This window comes from Cervus canadensis, chromosome 10, assembly GCF_019320065.1.
Source record: "Cervus canadensis isolate Bull #8, Minnesota chromosome 10, ASM1932006v1, whole genome shotgun sequence".
Taxonomy (NCBI): Eukaryota; Metazoa; Chordata; class Mammalia; order Artiodactyla; family Cervidae; genus Cervus; species Cervus canadensis.
This window is the reverse complement of record NC_057395.1, coordinates 77,823,555-77,840,892: the sequence shown is the minus strand read 5'-3', so window position 1 is coordinate 77,840,892 and position 17,338 is coordinate 77,823,555. Positions and strand designations below refer to the sequence as shown.

Here is a 17,338-nt window from a genome sequence, read left to right as displayed (position 1 = left end):
CGAGGAAGGCCAGGGCGCCCGCTGCACACCAGTCCCCAGGGCGGCAAGGCGGCCGTTTGACCTTGACCTTTGCCCCCCATCCCTGCAGTCAGTGGGAAGGAGGAGCCAGGGTATGGAATAAGCCATCTTCGGACTTCTTGGGCTGTTACTTCTCAGCACAGAAAGTCCTTTCAGTATCTGCACCCAGGTGCAAACGATGGAAGTCACCAGTGAGGGCTGTCCACGTTTGACGGCCACCTTTGGGAATGGCCACGGAGTGGCTCGAGCTTCACTCCTGAAAGCGACTGGGCTTTGGTTTAATTTGGAAAGAAGAAAACCCATCGTAGCATGTTGTTTTGATGACTTCTACCTAAAGGGAGAGAATGTGCTTAGTTGCTCAACCGTGTCCAACTCTTTGTCACCGCATGGACTGTAGCCCGCCAGGGTCCTCTGTCCATGGGATTCTCCAGGCAAGAATACTGGAGTGGGTTGCCATGCCCTCCTCCAGGGGATAGTCCCGATCCAGGGATTGAATCCAGGTCTCCTGCATTGCAGGAGGATTCTTTACTGTCTGAGCCACCAGGGAAGCCCAAGAATACTCTAGTGGGTAGCCTATCCCTTCTCCAGGGGATCTTCCAGACCCAGGAATCAAAGGAATCGGGGTCTCCTGCACTGCAGGCAGATTCTTTTCCAGCTGAGCTACCAGGAAAGCCAAAGAGAGAGATGGGTGCTGATTTTTTTTTTCTGATTTTTTTTTAAAGCGAGCGTTTGCTTTATTTATGTGACTTTGAAAGATTGATTTACGCATTCAGAGCTTGGCCTGTGGAAAGCATCGCCAAAGATCACTTTAGGTGGCCCAGGGCCAAACATTGAAAGACTTGCAATTATGTTTATGGTTCCTCTGTTTATGCCAAGCGATACTTGTCTTCTTTTTGTAGTAGTGACAGAAGTTTCCTTTTTGCATACGTTTCAGTAAAAAAAACACAGAGTCAAGTTAGAAGTATGAAGTCAGTAATAGTTGGGGAGCTTTGTAGATGTGCCCGCGTCATGGCTGACATTTAGGAAGCAGTGGGCTTGCTGACATGGTGCTGTTGGTCTAAAAATATAATGGCATTGTTAACAAGGGGAAAGAAAAGGGATAAGCTGTTTGTGCTAATAGAGTTAAAATTCTAAAAAAATTTTTTTCTAATTTTATTGAAGTACAGTTGATTTACAGGGTTGTTAGTTTCTGCTTTATAGTAAAACGATTTGGTTGTGCATTATACGTTCTTTTTCATATTCTTTCCATTGTGACTCTGTACAGAATATAGTGGGACCTTGTTGTTTATCCATCCTGTGTATAATTGTTTGCATTTGCTAATCTCAAACCCAGCTTCCCTGGTGATTCAGTGGTAAAGAATTCGCCTGCCAAGACAGGAGGCGTGTGTTCGATTCCTGGGTCAGGAAGATCCCCTGGAGAAGGAAAGGGCAGCCCACTCCAGTATTCTTGCCTGGGAAATCCCATGAACAGAGCAGCCTGGTGGGCTGCAATCCACGGGTCGCAAAGAGTCGGACACAACCAAGCCACTGAACAAGCAGCAACAATTCGCAGTTCCCAGCCCGGCCCTCCCCCACCCACTCCCCCTTGGCAGCTGCGGGACTGTTCTCTATGTGGGTCTGTTTATGTTTCATGGATGAGTTCCTTTAGATCATAGTTTAGATTCCACACGTCAGCGATATCATATGATATTTGTCTTTGACTTACTTCACTCGGAATGGTAAACTCTAGGTACATTCATGTTGCTGCAAATGGCATTATGTCATTCTTTTTTTCCCCATGGCATGGGGGATCTTCCCCAACCAGGGATCCAACATGTGCCCCCTGCATTGGAAGCGCAGAGTTTTAACCACTGGATCACCAGGGAAGTCCATTTCATTCTTTGTTATGGCTTAGTAACATCTCTGCATATTGGTTCCACATCTTCTTTATCCATTCTTCTGATGATGGACTTTTAGGCTGCTTCCATGACTTGGCTATTGTTAATAGTGCTGCAGTGAACTTTGGAGGTGAATGTATCTTTTCGAATTATAGTTTTGTCCGGATGTATGGCCAGGAGTGGGATTGCTGAATCATATGGCAACTCTATTTTAGTTTTTTTAAGGAACATCCATATTGCTTTCCATAGTGGCTGCACCAATTTGCATTCCCAGCAGTGTAGGAGGGTTCCTTTTTCTCCACACCCTCTCCTGCATTTGTTGTTTGCAGACTTAAAAAATCCTTTTTATTTCGCCAAGTCATCCAGGAAAGAAATGATTTTAAAACAGTGGTTAGTTTGCCTTGTTGATTGGGAATCTTATCATTGCTTTAATAGCGTCTAAAGTTTGAGGGGCTTGTGGGAGAGGACAGTTGGAAGGGGCCCCGTGGAAAGAAAGGCTTCTTGTGTGAACTGGCAGTCTGGGTGAGCTGAAGGCTGTTGCCTCCTTCCCGTTAAATCTCTGTGGCATTTGCCCTGTGCCAGGGTAGAGCCTGCTGGTTGCCCTGCCTGAGAAGGAGCCGCCTGCGGAGGGAACAGTGCCCTCCCCGCGGAGCCGGGCCTGGCAGGTCGCCTCCCTCCGCCCGGCCATCTGCTGGGCCACAGATGAAGTCGGGTTTGGCCAGCCCTCAGCCTCCGCACTGTTGATGTTGTCTTTGACAATTCTCTACCGTGGAGGCGTGTCCTGTGCGTGGTAGGAGTTTGGGCAGCAACCCTGGCCTCCACCCCCTGGAGGCCAGTAGCACTCCTGTGACCTAGGGGCCCCCCAGCTGGGACAACCCGAAGGGTCCCCAGACGTTGCCATGACCCCCGGGGGTGAGGGAGTAGGAGTGGGCGGGATCACCGCTTTTAGGAACCCCTGGATGAGTGGAATGTTCTGTGAATAGCCATAGCCTTTGTTGTCCTTCAGGTGAGTCATCATCTCTTTAAAAAAATAAAAGAAAAACCTGTTGGGCAAGAAATTCATGTTTGGACCATGTTCTCAACTCTGAGTTCAGCTTCTTGACTAAAGAAGCCTTGAGCTGTTGGAATAGAGCCTCTGGGCCTGAACTTACACCCCACGGTCCTAACCCTGCACCTTAGAAAGGGACGGTATTTGCACACAGGGCCTTTAAAGAGGTGATCAGATTAAAACAAGCCTTTACGGCGAGCCCTTAACCAGGCTGAGTGGTACTCTAGGAAGAGGAGATGAGGATAGGAGGAGAGACACCAGAGATGAGAGGACAGTCCGCGAGGACCCAGGGCAGAGGTGGCCGTCGGCATGCCAAGGAGCGAGGCCTCTGAAAGTGCCAAGTCTGCCGACATCTTGATCTTGGACTTTCCAGCCACCAGAACGATCAGAATATAAATTTCTGTTGTTTAACCACCCAGTCCGTGGTATTTTCGTATGGCCGCCTAAGAAGACGAATACAGGAAGCATCTGCTGGTTGTTTGTGGGTGAGGAGTCTCTTGGTGTCAGTGGTAAACTTTTATTTTAAACCGATGGATAAGTTCTTCAGCAGTTTTCTTTAGACAGTCCAGTCTCCCTCAGCGTATTGCAAAGTCACGTGCGCTAGAGCTGGGTACCACCCGCTCCCGTAACCTAAAGCACAGCCCTTGTGCTCCCCAGGGAGGAGGCACCGGTTCCAGATGTTTCCTTGTGTTTACAGAGTTTACGGTGGTCACATTTCCAGTTTGTGCTTTGGATGGTTGGTTCACTGATTCTTGTCACTCGGACTGGGCTAGGTTAGTCTGCTGAGAATTATAAGAGTTGCTCACTCCTGATGTGTGCTGACTGAGCTTCCCTGGGGGCTCAGACGGTAAAGAATCTGCCTGCGATGATGCAGGAAACCCGGGTTCAAGCCCTGGGTCAGGAATATCCCCTGGAGAAGGGGATGTCTACCCACTCCGGTATTCTTGTTCTGGGAAATCCTATGGACAGGGGAGCCTGGCGGGCTACAGTCTGTGGGGTCCCACGGCATCGGACACGACTGAGCGCCTATCACGCTATTGGGTTGACCAGAAAGTTTGCTCTGGTTTTTCCGTGGGAGTCTGCGGATACCTCTGAACGAACTTTTTGGCCAACCCATTACGTGCATTGTTTCTGGCGGAGGCAGAGAGCAGAAATGATGTGACGGGGAAATTTTAGAAACTTCAGATTATCCCAGTGGTTGTGAATTCTTCACAAGCATGGTTTCTGTTTTCAGGGTTAGTTTGCATGTTGATCCTTATTTTCCTAATTCACTGTCTGTGAGGGAGACGTTCCTGGTAGTGGAGGAAAAGGGTGGAACATCTGTTTCTGAAACGTCTGGACTCACCCTTGAATCTGAATACCTTTTAGCTTGTACGAAGCGGTCAGTCCCCGGGGAGGTCCAAAGAAAATGTAAAACTGGAGAACTGCCCCACCTTCATGTTCTTCCCTCTTTTTTTGTTCTCCAGATTAAAGGCAATTTGAGACTCTCATAGAAGGGATGACACAACTATGTCTGGCTAAGTCAAAGGACCAGGAAGTAAACAGATAAGACCACTTGTCCCACGGGCAGGGCTTTTTTTTTTCTTCCTTAACTGATTAAAAACTATGCATATATGCACATCCATGCATGTGCACACACAGGAAAGTGCGTTCATCTTAAACGCACAGCTTGATGAGTTTTCATGAAGTGAACGCACTCCCGTAACTGGAGGTGAATAAATCGGCTGTGACCTCAGAAGCCTCCCGCCTCTCCTTCCTCCCCCGCCCCACTGGTGTCCTGACTTCTAACAGCAGAGACTGGGCCTGTTTTTGACCTTTAAGTGAATGTGGTCATGGAGCAGGTGCTCACTCATGCCTGTTAATTCTTGCTGCATCTTTTGTTCATAAGGGGTGACCATGCTGCCTGTTTTTAGAGTTTGCTCACTTCCGTTGCCAAATGAAGTCCGTGTAGGAGTCAGTCATTGATCTGTGAACAAGGAGGGGTTCAGGAGTGTCGACCCTCAAACAGTCAACAGTCCAAGGACTGGGCCTGCTATCTTTGCCTCAAAAACAAAAGAATTGATAAGTGACTCACCCAGGGGCAGAAGCTGAAACAGTTTGGATAGAATCAGGACTCAAACCCTAGTTCTTTTTTTTTTTTTTAAACTCTTTGTTTTGTATGGGAGTATAGCCGATTATCGGTAAAGAATCTGCCTGCAGTGCAGGAGACCCAGGTTTGATCCCTGGATTGGGAAGATCCCCTGGAGAAGGGAATGGCAACCCGCTCCGGTATTCTTGCCTGGAGAATCCCATGGGCAGAGGAGCCTGTTTCTTCTCAGTATATTCTGCAGCTTGATCTTTCTTTTTTTCTTTCTTTCTTTTTAATTTGGCCAAAGGGCATAAGGGATCTTAGTTTGCTAATAAGCAGGGGTCAAACCCATGCCCCCTGCATTGGGAGCTCAGGGTCTTAACCAGTGGAACACCAGGGAAGCCCCTTTTTTATTTTATTTTTTTTGCATTTCTTATTTTTTTTCCCGAGAATCAAAGTAACTGGTTTATAATCTTATGTGCTTCATGTGAACAACATTTTATTTCTGCTTCTGTATACTCTACAACCAAACACCCCTTCTTGAGTAGTTTGCATATTAAGGGAAGTAGTAAAAAAGTCTTAAGTTGTATTTTAATTGTAAAGTGAGTGCATGTGTATTAAAGAAGAATTGAAGAACAGAGAAAACTATTGAATGAGATACGAGTATTAACTTTTCCCTTCAACGGCAGCCATAGTTAACACAGACTTTTAGCATATGCTGCTTTCTTCCTGTCTTGTATCCACGTGTACATTGTTTGGTGAGTTACACCCATGCAGCACGTGTGCTTTTATTTCCTTTTTTTCTCACCCAGCGTTTTAAGGTAAGGCTTTGGTTTGGCATTCTAATGTGCTTTGTAAACGACACTTTAAGTGGCAACATGCTGTCTCTTTGAGGAGGCGTCTTTAATTCACATAACCCAGGACCCTGTGTGTTCACAGGTGTTTCTTACTGTGTTGTCACTTTATATTCGTTCTGAACGCTGGCCCTCCAGAGCAGAGGCGGCCGGAAGACGCATGGAGGGCGGTGCAGGGAGGCCCAGGCCTGGGTTTCTGTGACCTTGTGTTTGCTGCGTGACTGGAGATGCCCCTGTTTAGGTCCGTCTGACGCGGCCCGTGATCTCTCGTGTTAACCGGGGTGGACCTTTGTCGGACAGCCACTAATGGCCCCTGGACAGCCGAGGCTGCCGTCCTAGCGCTGCAGCACGGGGCTCGGTGGGGCTCGGGGAGCCAGTGCTTGCTGGAGAAGAGCCCCGGCACCTCCGCCAAGGGTGGCTGCCAGGCCCTGCCTGGACCTGCCTAACCCGCCCAGAGCCCTCTCTGGCTCCCACATGGAGACGTCCAAACACTAGCATTTTATTGTTTTCCAGTATAAAAGTAATAATTTCTGTTAAAGGAAACTAGTGCTTTCTCTTATAGAAAAGTTAAAGTTGCAGTAGCTGGAATTTAAAGCCCAACTTCCTCTTGATACGAAATACGTTTCCTTCTGGGCTTCCCTGGTGGGTCACTGGTAAAGAATCTGCCTCAAGGTGCAGGATACGCAGGTTCTATCCCTGGGTCAGGAAGATCCCCTGGAGAAGTAAATGGCAACCCACTCCAGTATGCTTGCCTGAAAAATCCCAAGGACAGAGGAGCCTGGCGGGCTACAGTCCATGGGGTCACACAGGAGTTGGACATGACTTACTGCCTCAACAACATATTTCCTTCTGATCTACAGTTTTATCAGATGGCTATTAGGTGACCTTATTTTGTTGGGTTTTGCTGTTAGAAATTAAAGTCTGCAGAGGCAGTCTTGATGCATGAAGTTTTGCTACATCTTGGACAGCTTTCATGGGCTAGCATCCCCAGGTCTCTGGGTTGGATGGAGCTGGTGAGTATTCAGGGGCTCTCACCATGTCCTAATCACTGAGCCACTCTCTGGACGGGCCCTGCTGTGTTCCACCCTGGAGAAGCCAGAACGGCCGTGCTCCCCGTCAGGAGACGGGCGGTGGCCTCCTCCAGTCATTTGCCTTTTTCCTTTTGCCTAGTGCATACCCACGAGATTGGGAAAGTTTTAAAAAAGGAGAGTAAAAGAAGTAAGAACGTAAGTTTTTTCCTTTCTCTGTTGACTGCGTATCAGGCTTCCTGTTTCCGAGTGTCTGAGACGGGTGGAGGTGGAGGGCAGGGGCCCGCGGCTGACTGAGGACCAGCCGCCGGTGGGCTCTCTGTGTGTGGACTGGGGCCGAGCGCCTCGTGATGGTGCAGTTAGTGGTCATGAGGGAGAACAGCGCAGGCATTCAGTAAGTGTTTGCTGAGTGAATAAAGGTCCTCGTAGATACAGGTTCTCCTGACAGAGCTGCGTGCAGACACCATGTCTACCGCCCTGCAGAGAGAGGAGGGCGGTAGGAGGAGGTTCCATTCCCGGGGGGGCAGCAGCACCAGGAGAGGTGTGACTGTGTCCCCCTTGGACCAGCCCCTCCAGCGCCTGATTCCAGAAGTCGACTCCCCACAAGCGACAGGTGCTGTAACTATCTGGCGCTTTACAGGCGCCCTTGGAAGCTTCGCTTGTGGCCATGCGGAGCTGTCTCAGCACCAAAGCCACTCCCGGTGGGCAGCGCAGAGGCTGGGCTGTGGTCCAGGCCTCCAGGGGGGCAGGGGAGGAGCTGGGCTGGGAGGGAGGGGGCTTCCTGGCGGAGGCGCGTCTCCCTGGCCCTGTGACCCTGGCCGGGTGAGTTCGGCTCTCTGAAAATGGGCGTCATGATGACACTGCTCGGGGGATGTGAGGACCGGATGAGCCGATGTCTGTCGCGCTTAGGCCTCAGTGTGTGGCCCATGACAAGGGCAGGAGCAGAGAAAGCCGCCGTCCAGGGGTCCGTCTGCCGTGGGCACCTGCTCATGCCCAGGGTTTTGCTCTCCTGTGTATTGCTGTTGTGAGCATCGCCGTGTGTTTCCCCTTGGTCACCTTGTACCAAAATGTGTGTAAGACACGTCCAAGGTAGCCTTCGAGGTGAGAGGATCTGAGCTTTACATTTAAAGAAGTTGCTACATTGACTTGAACTTTTTCACTGATACACAGCAGTCCCACCTTCTCTGAGCTTTTGCTTCCTGTGGTTTCAGTTAGGCGCGAGGGACCCAAGAATCTTAAATGGAAAGTTTCAGGAATAAATGGGTTGTAAGTTCCACATTGGCTGCCCTTCTGAGTTGCACGGTGAGACTGTGTGTCTTGCAGCTCAGTCCTGCCCTGGACTTGAACCGTCATCGTTTGTCCTGCCTGTCCGGCCTGGTAGTCACTCAGCCCCCTCTGTTATCAGAGCGACTGTATCGCACCCTTATTTTACTTAAAAATGGCCCCAAATAATGATGTTGGCAATTTGGCTATGTCACAAAGAAGCTGTAAAATGCTTCCTTTAAGTGAAAAGGTGGAAAGTTCTCGACTTAAAGAAAAAAAACTTATGCTGAGGTTGCTAAGATGTACAGTAAGGATGGATCTTCTGTTCATAAAATTGTGAAGAGGGAAAAAGAAATTCCTGTGAGTTTTCGTGACTTCAGACTGCAAAGATTATGACCACAGGGTGTGATGAGTACTTAGTTAAGATGAGAAAGTCATTTAATTTGTACTGTAAGATGTTTTGAGAGACAGTGCACATTCACATAACTTTTATTGTTATAATTGTTCTGTCTTATTATCAGTTACTCTTGTTAATCTCTTACTGTGCCTAATTTATAAGTGAAACTTTATCCACAGGTCTGTGTGTTTAGGGAAAGCACAGTGCCTGTGGAGTTTGGAACGGCCCTCGGCTTCAGGCATCCACTGGGGGATCTTGGACTGCGTCCCCCATGGATAAGGGGGGCAACTGTGGTCTTGTTTCTTCTCCAGACAGTAGCATTCCTGTGGCCAGAGATACTTCAGACTTCAGTGGACTGCTTCCTTCTTTGCATTTGTCTGGATTCTAGATTTTACATTCTCCCAGTTTAAAAAAAATCTAGCCAATCTGTCCCAATTCTGGAACAAAGAGCAAAATTTTCCTTCATGCCTTCCCTTCCATTCCTTCCAGTCCCCCCCGCCCCCCACCGCCCCGAAGCGCTTAACAGGTGGGGTCACGTCCTCTAGTCCTTCGGGACCGGCCGTTTCGTATGGCAGCTCCTAGACTCACATGGCTGTTTTTGGTCATTAAAGTAGTGAACTAAAATTTAAAGTTTGTATTTCCAGTGCTCAACAGCCACGTGTCGCTAGTGGCCGCTGTGTTTGATGATGCAGCTGGAGAATATTTCCCTCGTCACTGACATGCAGGGGACAGACTCGGGACTGTTAGCATTTTTGTTGTGGTACAATCACTAAGTCACCTCCGACTCTTTGCGACCCCATGGACTGCAGCACACCAGGCTCTTCTGTCCTTCACTATTTCCCAGAGTTGCTCAAACTCATGTCCATTGAGTCAGTGATGCCACCCAACCATCTCATCCTCTGCCACCCCATCTCCTTTTGCCTTCTGTCTTTCCCAGCATCAGAGTCTTTTCCAATGAGGCGACTCTTCACATCAGGTGGCCCCAGTATTGGAGCTTCAGCTTCAGCATCAGTCTTCCAATGAATATTCAGGGTTGATTTCCTCTAGGATTGACTGGTTTGGTCTCTTTGAAGTCCAAGGGATCCTCAAGAGTCTTCCCCAACACCAGTTCAAAAGCATTAATTCTTGGCATTTGGGGCCAGATAATCCTCTGTAAGGGGCCAGCCTGTGCACGCGAATGTTCAGTAGAATCCTTGGCTTCTACCCAGTAGATGCCATTAGCCCTTCCCTTCCCTGAACCTACAGTTGTGATAACCAAACTTCTCTCTAGATGTTGCCGCGTGTCCCCAGAGGCAAACTGACCCCATACTCACATTCAGAACCACTGTTGCCGGCTAGTTCCTCTATGTTGCTTTGTGGAAAACATTGTGTATATTTAGTGTACAGTATCATCTAAGTTTCAGATGTACCATGCAGTGGTTCACAGTTTATAAAGGCTGCAGTCCATCTATAGTTATTATAAAATCCTGCCCACGTCCCCTGTGTTGTGCAGTATATCCTTGCAGCTCGACAGTAGTTGGTACCTCTTAACCCCTTCCCCCATCTCGCCCCTCTCCCCAGGTACCGCAGTTGGTTCTGTGTGTCCGTGAGTCCTCTGCATCGCGTTTAATTTTCCCTTGCATTCTTCCTGGCTCTGCCCAGTGTCAACACTGAAAACTCTAGATTTCTGGACTCCGGCTTCAGGGAGGGTGGGTGCGTCACGAAGTCAATTTAGCAAATATTTACTGAGTGCTGCTGGCAGCAGCACCGAGGCAGAAACGATCGTTTCTTCGGAGGCGGCTCCTTGTTACACTGGTTACGTTTTCCAGAAACGCCGTTCCCTTGGCACGTCCCCCTGTGATGTTTGCTTTTCCCCTTGCGTTTGCCCAGATTGTGCGAAACCACCGCATCTGGCCATCAGGCTACTGGCCATCAAAACTTCTGTTTGTTCTAGAGTCAGACCATAAGAAGATCCCCTTTGGTTTCCCTTTGTTTAAACGGTCTAAGCTGGGAGCAGTGTAAGCTCCGTTATTTCTCGCCTTCCATCTTAACCTAGTTTAATCGCTGTTGCTAGCAACAGGTGAGAAATTTTTCATGTTTTTTTAAGTCTGAAAAAATAACTCAAGGGAAATAATATCTACTATTAGTGGAGTGCCTGTTATGTGCTAGGCATTGCTTACTCCCTTTGTATATAAAGCCCTTAATCCTTTTGATAATTCAGCAAAGCAGGTCTTATTACAGACAGGAAGAGAGGGAAGCATAGAAGATGAATTGTCCAGGGGTGCACAGCTCGGGTGGAGCTGGGCTGGGGTTTGCATGTAGGTCTGTCTGGTTTAAAAGCCAGTGTTCAGGGACTTCTGTGGCAGTCGAGTGGTTAAGGCTTCATGCTTCCACGGCAGGGTTGGATCCCTGGTTGGTGAATGAAGAGCTGACGGTGCCAAATAGCACAGCCGATAAAAAGAGGAAGCCGGGGTTTATCACTTAGCCCACGTGGTCCTGCTGTTCTGAAACTGGGACTCCTATTCCTTCTTTTCCAGCCTCTGCATTAATTTCTCACACTCAGAGGTTCTATCTTGCAACCCCTGTCCCCAAGCCTGTCTAGAAGGTGGGGTAGGAGCTAATTTGTCTGGGAAAGTGACAGACGGCTCAGTTTGGTGTTGAGAAGCAGCAGCAGGGTGGCAGCTGCCCCCACAGCTCCAGGCACGCCCCCGCTTGGACCTCCCGTGGGGCTGACTTCCACCCCTGCACAGATGGGGTGTGGGGCATCTGCTGGAAGAAGAGCCGTGGGTATAAATCCAGATGTCAGGTGGGGCCCTGGCTGCTGCCTCTTCTGTTTGGACTGACGGGGGTGCCGGGGGGAAACTGAGTCACTTGGAAATTTGCCACCGAGCCCATGGCTTCGCTGCAGGACAGCGGTTCCCCAAATACAGGCAGAAGCTGGCTCCAGGTGCTACAGTGGTGATATCTCAGTAATTCATGGACAGGAAGTAGATCTCATGCAGACATATAGTGAGACCCTTAACTTCCCTTTTCAGTTTTCCTTCAATATTTCTAACCCTATCAGGGCCCACTTTTTTTTTTTTCTTTTTATTTTTTTTATTGAAGGGTAATTGCTTTACAGAATTTTGTTGTTTTCTGTCAAACCTCTTTTTTTAAACAAAAATTTGGCAGCGCTGCAGCTTCACTGCAGCCTGCAGGCTCATCGATGCATTGAGCGAGGCTGAGTTGTCCCGTGGCATGTAGGATCTTTGTTCCTCCCCCAGGGATCGAACCCACGTCCCCTGCATTGGAAGGCGGATTCTTAACCCCTGGACCCCCGGGGAAGTCCCAGGGTCCACTTTTGAACAGCCGACACTTGCTAATGTGTGTGCAGCCGAGAGAGGAAGCAGCAGCTCGGGGCCCAGGGCCCTGTGTCCAGTGGGAATTTAGTAACGTTCGCTTCTCCTGGCGTGGACTTTGTTGTTTACCTTCTGTTTATGGCAACTAGTTTTCCATTTATGATAGTGGTATTAAGTTACCTTTTTAAAAAAATTTTTTTTGTTTGTTTATTTTTATTTTTTGGCTATGTAGTGTAGCATGTGGGATCTTAGTTCCCTGACCAGGGATTGAACCCAAGCCCCCTGCTTTGGAAGCCTGGGATCTTAAGCACTGGACTGTCAGGGAGGTCCCTTCTGTTACTTTTTAAGATACACTGATAGAAATACAGGGCAGGGACTCTCAACCAAGGCGTAACTGGCATTTGGGACCCGCATCATTCTTGAGGGGCCGGGGGGTTGTCATCCTGGGTTTTCTAGAATGTTTAGCAGAATCTTGCCCTCCTCCACCTAGGAGACACCAGTAACTACCTGCCTTCTTCCTGCTGAGAAACACTGATTTAAGATATGCAGATTGAGAGGACTTCCCTGGCCCCCTAGTGGTTAAGACTCCCACAGGGGACACGGATTTGATCTTCTGGTCTGGGAACTAAAACATTCCACATGCCTTGAAATGCAGCGCCGCACCCCCCCCCCCCAAAAAAAAAAAAAAACGTGCAAATTGAGGGAAACTTAAGAACTTAGAAAGTGGAGGTGGTTGGTATATAGAAATCCCGTGTGTGTGTGTGTGTGTGTGTGTGTGTGTGTGTGTGAGAAAATGGCTGGAGGTTTTGGAGAGATTGCTTGGCAAATTGCCTTCAGTTGGGGGTCTGCTTACTGATGTTCCTGTGGCTGAGGTTTGGTCCACAGTGAGGCGGGAGGAGGGGCCTGGCCAGAAGCTGTAAAGCCGCTCGGTCCAGGGGAAGCTCTGTCGTGCTGGAATGTTCCCCGTCTGCACCGTCCAGCACATGCCACTGGCCACCTGTGACTGCGGAACACTCAGAATGTGGCTATTGGGAATGAGGAACTCAACTCTTATTTTAAGTAACTTCAATGTAAAACTTCCATGTTTGCACAGCGCAGCCCCGAAGAAATCAGTGTGGAGAGGTCAGGATGATAAGACCACAGGCTTTAAAAACTTAGAAGTGAAGATACACAAACCAGTAAAAATGAATCTTTACGGACGGTCCAGTCACGTGGCAGACAGGACTATTAGGAGATTTGGGGCAGAGGTTAATACACCCACTTAACATTGGCTTTGCCAACTATGTGTGTCCAACTCTTTGCAGTCCCATGGACTGTAGCCCGCCAGGTTTCTCTGTCCATGAGATTCTCCAGGCAAGAATACTGGAGCGGGTTGCCATTTCCTTCTCCAGGGGATCTTCCCAACCCAGGGATTGAACCTGCATCTTCTGCATTGGCAGGCGGGTTCTTTACCACTGAACCACCTGGGAAGCCCGACATTGGCTTTAGCAAAGTGAAAAACAAAAACCAATTTACTGATGCCTGAGACTTGGGCTTCCCAGGTGGTGCTAGTGGTTAAAGAACCCGCCTGCCAATGCAGGAAACATAAGGGACCTGGGTTCGATCCCTGGGTCGGGACAATCCCTTGGAGGAGGAGGGCGTGGCACCCCACTCCAGTATTCTTGGCTGGAGAATCCCATAGACAGAGGAGTCTGAGGGGCTACATACAGTCCGTGGGGGTCCCAGAGTCAGACACGACTGAAGTCACATAGCGCACACGGAAGACAGGAGAAGCCCAGGAGACCTACGCTCTGTCCCCGGGTGCTCAGAGCCTCTGGGGTCTCTGCATCTTCCTTGTGACTCCATTTTTCAGGCTGACTCTCCCTAAACGGGAGCAAGGCAGCTGGCTGCCTGCAACTCCAGTCTTCTTTTCTGCCACCTAAACAACCCCAGGGTGAAGGGCACGTCTTTTCTGGAATTTCTAGTGAAACCCCCAGGCAGGCCTCTCATCGGCTCCTCCTCTGAGCCCATCAGCGTGTCGAGGGCTTTGCTTGGCCAAGCCTGGGTCCTGGGCTCATCATACGTGGAGCTCAGAGGTGGGGTTGGCATTGCTGGATCAGGTGGAGAGATGGAGGGAAACTGACTGACTGACTTCTGATAAAAGAGTAAGTGCAGGATACGAGAAGACGATATGGGGGCCTCGGCTGAGGGACTGAACTCCAGGCGGGACGCACTTGGACAGGGGCCCCCCTGAGGCTGGGGTGCCGGGCTGGTTGCAGACGGTGCAGTTCAGGCCGCCGGACGGCGGGAGCGGAGCTGGCCTGCAGGCAGGCAGGGGGCCGCAGGCACAGCGGTGGTTGGCTCACAGGTGTGAGGGAGCCGGAGCCCGCAGCGCCCCTGGTGGACGCCGGCAGAAGGGCCCCCAGACAAACCTGGTGGGAGAGAATCCCGGCGCTGGCGTGGAGGGGCTGGGGCGTCCACAGGGGGGCCGTGGGAAGGTGACCCCGGGGCCACAGCGGGGCTTGAAGGGCCCGAGGGATGGCAGGTGCCGGGCGCGTGGCCGACTCACATGCAGATGCTGCCCACCTGTCCCCCGGGCCGTGGCCTAGGACGCTGGGGGGTGCGGGGTGGTGGCCGCCTTCTCCTCCAGGGGCTTGTCTCCAGCTCCTGGGGAAGCTTCGCATGTCACTGCCCTGAAGGAGTCCGTCCACCCCGCCAGCAGGCCCCGAAGGGTGACTGAGTGACTGGGGAGCTTGATGTGAGAATTCACCGCGTGGCTCAGGCAGGGCAGCGAACATGCAGGCGGAAGGGCTTCGGTCTGGGGCTTGCTGCCCTGACCTCAGTGACACAAAGGCCTTATTTTATCTTGTGCCAAGTGCTTGCCTACTTTTGTATTTGTGAGGAAGTATTTGCGAAGGATCTTGTTCCAAAGTTAGGTCCCCCCAATCCCCACCCAGGACCTGGAATCATGGTTGGACCAGGTGAGCACTTAATAAATGCTATTACGGATTTAGCTGAAAATGCACACACACATACACACATAGACGCACATTTAGCCCCATATGTAGGTAATATGGGTACATTTAGCCCCACACACAGGTAATGCTGCTGCTAAGTCACTTCAGTCGTGTCTGACCCTGTGTGACCCCATAGACGGCAGCCCACTAGGCTTCCCTGTCCCTGGGAGTCTCCAGGCAAGAACACTGGAGTGGGTTGCCATTTCCTTCTCCAATGCAGGAAAGTGAGAAGTGAAAGTGAAGTCGCTCAGTCCTGCCCGACTCCTAGCGACCCCATGGACTGCAGCCTACCAGGCTCCCCCGTCCCTGGGATTTTCCAGGCAAGAGTACTGGAGTGGGTTGCCATTGCCTTCTCTGACACATAGGTAATATGCGTACATTTAGCCCCATATATAGGTAATATGCGCACATTTAGCCTCATACATAGGTAATATGTGTCTAGTGTGACCAGAGAATACATAGGAAAAGGCCCTCCAGCCCCTCCTTCCAAAGGAACCCACGTTATCAGCTCATTATGGAAGTTTTCTGCACTTTCAAGCACGTCTGCATGTTATCCTCTTGCCTTTGTGCAAAGAATGGTGTCCTGGACACACCTTTCAGCCGTTTCCATTTAGCATATCTTGCAAATAGGACCATTTAGCATATGCAGCTCTGTCTCCTCCATTAAAGACTGTTGAGCATCCCCTTGTATGAATGTTTCCTGCTTGTTTGACCAGCACCCACTTTTTTCCTTTAATATTTTTTTGGCTTCACAAGACAGCATGTGGGGTCTTAGTTCCCTGACCAGGGATTGAACCCGTACCCCTTGCATTGGAATTGCGGAGTCTAAACCACCGGACCGCCAGGGAAGTCCTGACCAGCCCCCGCCCGCCCCCCGACCCATGACCGATTCAGTTAGTTTCCGGTCTTCGCTGCCTCACGCAGGTTGCCCTGCATGACCTGCCCCTGGGCACACGCACGCCTGCAGGTTCAGTCTCGGAGAGGTTAACCTTGTAGCTGGCTGTGTGGAAGCTTCTGCTAGCAGAGAGCAAACAGAACTCATTTAAACAATCAGCTTGACAGTCTGTGGTTCTCTTCAGCTTTCATTAGAAACATTCCGCTCCGGGAGTCACCATTACAGGATTATCACAGGATAGGGAGAGAATTGCTGGTCCGCGGCAGAGTGGAAGACCACGAGGAAGGTTTCTGCAAAGGGAGGGGTGTGATTCTGCTCAGCGCATCCCCCTTCCCGTCCGTTCGGCCCTTTGCCCCACGCTGGCCCACCTAGGTGATTCGCACCTACGGGCAGGAGCGCGGTTCGACTCCTCCCGGTTGCCCTGTGTTTCTCTGGCCGACACGAATGAGTTACTTAGGAGTGAAACCTGTGCTCATGGGAGCCACCACCAGCCTCCCTGCCCCACCCCCAGCACCGGTTTACTGGAACCAGGATGCTATTTTTAAGAAAGAGCATCGTGTTTCATCATGGAAATTTTGAGCATCTGAGCAGGCTTGCTGGCTTGCCAGAGTCCTGAGCCCACAGCCTGTGTGTGCTCAGCTCCGTACCCAGCGCCCCAGCAGGACATGCCTGGCCTGAAAGAGGAGGGACAGAAGGCAGGTCTGCCGCTGACAAGTAATTATGTAAGTCGTGATGGCCACATCGGGATGGTTTGCTTTCAGCTGGCAGCGTCTCAAGGGGCTGGCGGGGCTGGGCTTTCTCCGTCCCAGCCTGTGCGTGTGCTGGGGCCCGGCGAGGAGCATTCCGCCTGTGGTCTCTCTACCGCAAGGGGTTGATGAGGGTCGTGATTCTCAAGACGCCTTGTTTACAGGCTCTCTTGAAGGATGCCGTGCCTTTTTTTGGCGAGAGTCGGGGTTGAGGATGTGTGTCTCAGAGCAGCCTGATTTCATCAGAGCTGGGCAGGTGCCCAGGTGCCCCTGGCCTCACACAGGGCACCTGAGGAGCTGCCCTCTGGGGGCAGCCCTTGGGGTCAGCTTGCCTGCAGCTGGCACGCTGGCCCATCTCCGGGTTATGTGGGGCTCCAAGTCATCACCTTCCTGGCGTGTTCCTCCAGTGTGTTGCTAAAAAGGAGAGATGGGCGTGGAAGGAGATTCTTTTCCTTCTCTTCTTTTATAGTAATCTTGGTGTAACCAGCACCCTTGATAGCTTTGAGAATAAGACAGACCTGCTTCAAGGCCAGACTCAGCCGTTTCTCACATTTTGGCAAACTCAGGGGGACCTTTTTCAGCTATCCTGAGCTTTCCTCTCTCATTTGCAACATATCAAAGTGATAAAAGTTGTTGTTATGTATTTACTTCCTAAATCTAAAAAAAACAAAAACAGACCCTGCTTTTTGAAATAATTTGGGCTTGGGGACAAAGCATCTTTGTTTTGGACCATGGCTGTCTTCTTAGATGCATCAGCTCTGTTTTCGCTTCTCACTAAAGGATGAAGCCCCAGATGGGACTGCGGTTCTGACCCAGTGAAGATGCTTTAGA

The 17,338-nt window shown here is 50.4% G+C and overlaps 1 protein-coding gene across 3 annotated transcripts in view; it reads left to right on the top strand.

Moving 5' to 3' along the window:
- The window catches only part of ATP9A (ATPase phospholipid transporting 9A (putative)), a 122,374-nt gene that overhangs the window by 8,830 nt on the left and 96,206 nt on the right, over nucleotides 1-17,338 (top strand). The window contains exon 1 of one of the 3 annotated variants that reach the window (XM_043478779.1): nucleotides 16,368-16,483. The exons of the other annotated variants lie outside the window; for them this stretch is intronic. Within the exon in view, the coding sequence (XP_043334714.1) occupies nucleotides 16,482-16,483 (2 nt within the window). The 5' untranslated portion in view covers nucleotides 16,368-16,481. Of the gene's footprint in view, nucleotides 1-16,367; nucleotides 16,484-17,338 lie in introns of those variants that run through there. 3 annotated transcript variants of the gene reach the window in all.